This window comes from Clupea harengus, unplaced genomic scaffold, assembly GCF_900700415.2.
Source record: "Clupea harengus unplaced genomic scaffold, Ch_v2.0.2, whole genome shotgun sequence".
Classification (NCBI taxonomy): domain Eukaryota; kingdom Metazoa; phylum Chordata; class Actinopteri; order Clupeiformes; family Clupeidae; genus Clupea; species Clupea harengus.
Window position 1 is genome coordinate 162,859 of NW_024879579.1, and position 2,459 is coordinate 165,317.

General features: G+C 38.2%; 1 gene segment (V, D, J or C); it reads left to right on the plus strand.

Annotated features, from left to right (window-relative positions):
* The window catches only part of LOC122129030, a 14,534-nt gene extending 14,480 nt beyond the window's left edge, over positions 1–54 (plus strand). The window contains 1 exon segment of the V gene segment in view: positions 20–54. Coding sequence covers positions 20–54 — 35 coding nt within the window.
* Positions 55–2,459: the final 2,405 nt, after the last annotated feature.

Consider the following 2,459-nt stretch of genomic DNA (forward strand, 5'->3'; position numbering starts at 1 on the left):
TTCCATGTGGTTTTGACAGTCAAGGTAAAGAGAGAAAATAGGTCGCATAGTTGACACTGACCGTTGAGGCATGGCTACGTTTTAGTTAACTCCATACAGACATTGAGGGTTTTTGTCAAGGTCTGTTACACTGTGGTTGCCGTTGCACAATGATTTACATCTCGACAAAAACTGGCAGCGAGCCTTCAAGATGGACGTTGTGTATATCTGTGTGAGATATTCCAGTTAACACTGACATAGTAATTACAAATGTTTTCGTTTTAAAAATAATTAATTTAGTTAATAGTTCATTTCTCATAGCTTATAGGTTAGTTTTTTTATTTGCATTGGTAAATTAGTCACATTTTCAACCAACTAATCCCGGCCAACGAGAAGAGACGTCGATGTTTGTAGCTTGTTTACTTGTAACTTCACTTGTTAGTCTGAAAACAACGTACAATCATTCGGTTCACTTTGGCGTCTGTGTAGCTGTTTCTAAAATCTAACGAGTATCGGACTAAACCGGACTAAACACACAAGCCTGTGCATGTCAAATCAAAAACCTCCTTATGCTTTTCATTCCATTTTCAGTTTCTGTACTGATGGTCACCACACTGTGGCCGTAGTTATCACAGTGACTCATACAGGAGAAAAAAAAACAGACATCTGTCCGGGTCTTATTTAGTAACGCGAGTGCAAAACCTGTAGGTTTAAATAATGAAATACGTGTAGCCTTCAACAATTTATCCTACTTTTGCATCTTAACGCCAATTCAACTTGAGTGTCAGTGGTTTTGTCAGGTGGTAGGTAGCAGCGATTGCACACCAATACAACTTAGCATAAAACAACGAAGCACACTAATAAAACTTAGCGAGATAGTGTGCTTGCTTCCTTCCTTTGCAATGCTGTGTGCTTGAGCAATAATAAAACTTTCGGATAACAACATGTTATCACGTAATAAAACCTTGTCCATATGGTGTTGACTGTTCATTTTGTGTTCATCAAAACATCTCACGATGATGTTGACTTTTACATAGTCACATTTGTCAGTGAGGCACAGGGGGACCATCACCCATCATCATTTTACACAATTATTACTATTAACCTGTTTAGCATATAGGTAAACAAATCCACTGGTGGAATCAGTTATCATAACAGGAGGTTCCGCTCTCGCCTATCCCATACATAATGAAGTCAATTTGCATTGTTTACAAGAGACTGCTGTGACGTTTTTAATATTGCTATACACGTCTGACAGCTTTTCTAATTAAACAAAAGACTACGATAACTATTGCTCTGTCTGTCTTTATACCGTAGTTGTTTATTTTCCATGTTAGCAATTAGTTATTTTCTTTCAATACATACATTATTTGTGTGTATACACATGTGTATAGTCTACATACACATTCTTTTCCCCAGTATATCGCGGTGAGGCCAGCCTACAAAATTATTATTATAAGGTCAGAGCGTTCTAGAAGATATGCATTTTCCAGTTTTGTCATGTCAGATACAACTGCGGCCCAAGCTCACAGTACAGGATTGCTTCACAGAAACACCTAGCCTGTAATGATCAGCTCCATCAACATCCCAGTCCCCAATCCAGTGGTTATTCACGGATTGTCTGATTATGAGTATGATGTCTGTCAAATCTGTTAGATTTGAAAAGCTAAAAGTATACAGCTGAACGAGTAAACTGTGGAATTGGCAATAAGTGCGCTGGTCTGCAAAGTCAACAGTGAGCTTTTATTCAGAGAGTAGTTTTTGTAATGGGATGTATCACTGTGGTACCCCCCGTATAGCACACTGACAAACTCAGTGACAAAAACCTCCTCCCCCTAAGTTACAGTACACTGACATATCTGTGACACATCACAGGAACAGCACTTCACTGGCATATTTTCTACATCAGAATGACTGATTTAAGAGTTTTGTAGATTAATGTGAATTTAGGTGGCAACATAATATTCTAAGGTTGAAATCAACAGAAGTTGACCCATGAATAGAAACACGGTAAGTTCATGCTTTATTTCTGTTCCATCTCTACAGTTCTGCTTGTTGTAAGGTTATGGATCTGATTATAAAACACTTAAATTCAATTTAACAATTTGACTCCTAATCTAAAGACATTTTGCATTGAGTCTGTATGAAGTCAATGGAAAAAGCATAGACCTACAAAGACTGCCGTGGCATTGAATTAGTAATTACCTCTACTGCCATGATCAGTGTCTGACTTGACCTTTTAGACGATCCAATCACTTTCAATGTAATTTAGATTGATGGTCATAAGCCACAGCCCTGCCTCAAATGAATCCAATAAAACAGTTCCAGACCACAAAGATTGCAGTGAATGTGAGATAACCAGAGCAAAACTACAGGGACCTCAAGCACTAAACACACGATTTATCTATCTGTGTGTCTTCCTGTCTGTCTGTCTGTCTGTCTGTCTGTCTGTCTGTCTGTCTGTCTGCCTTAGTTATTTA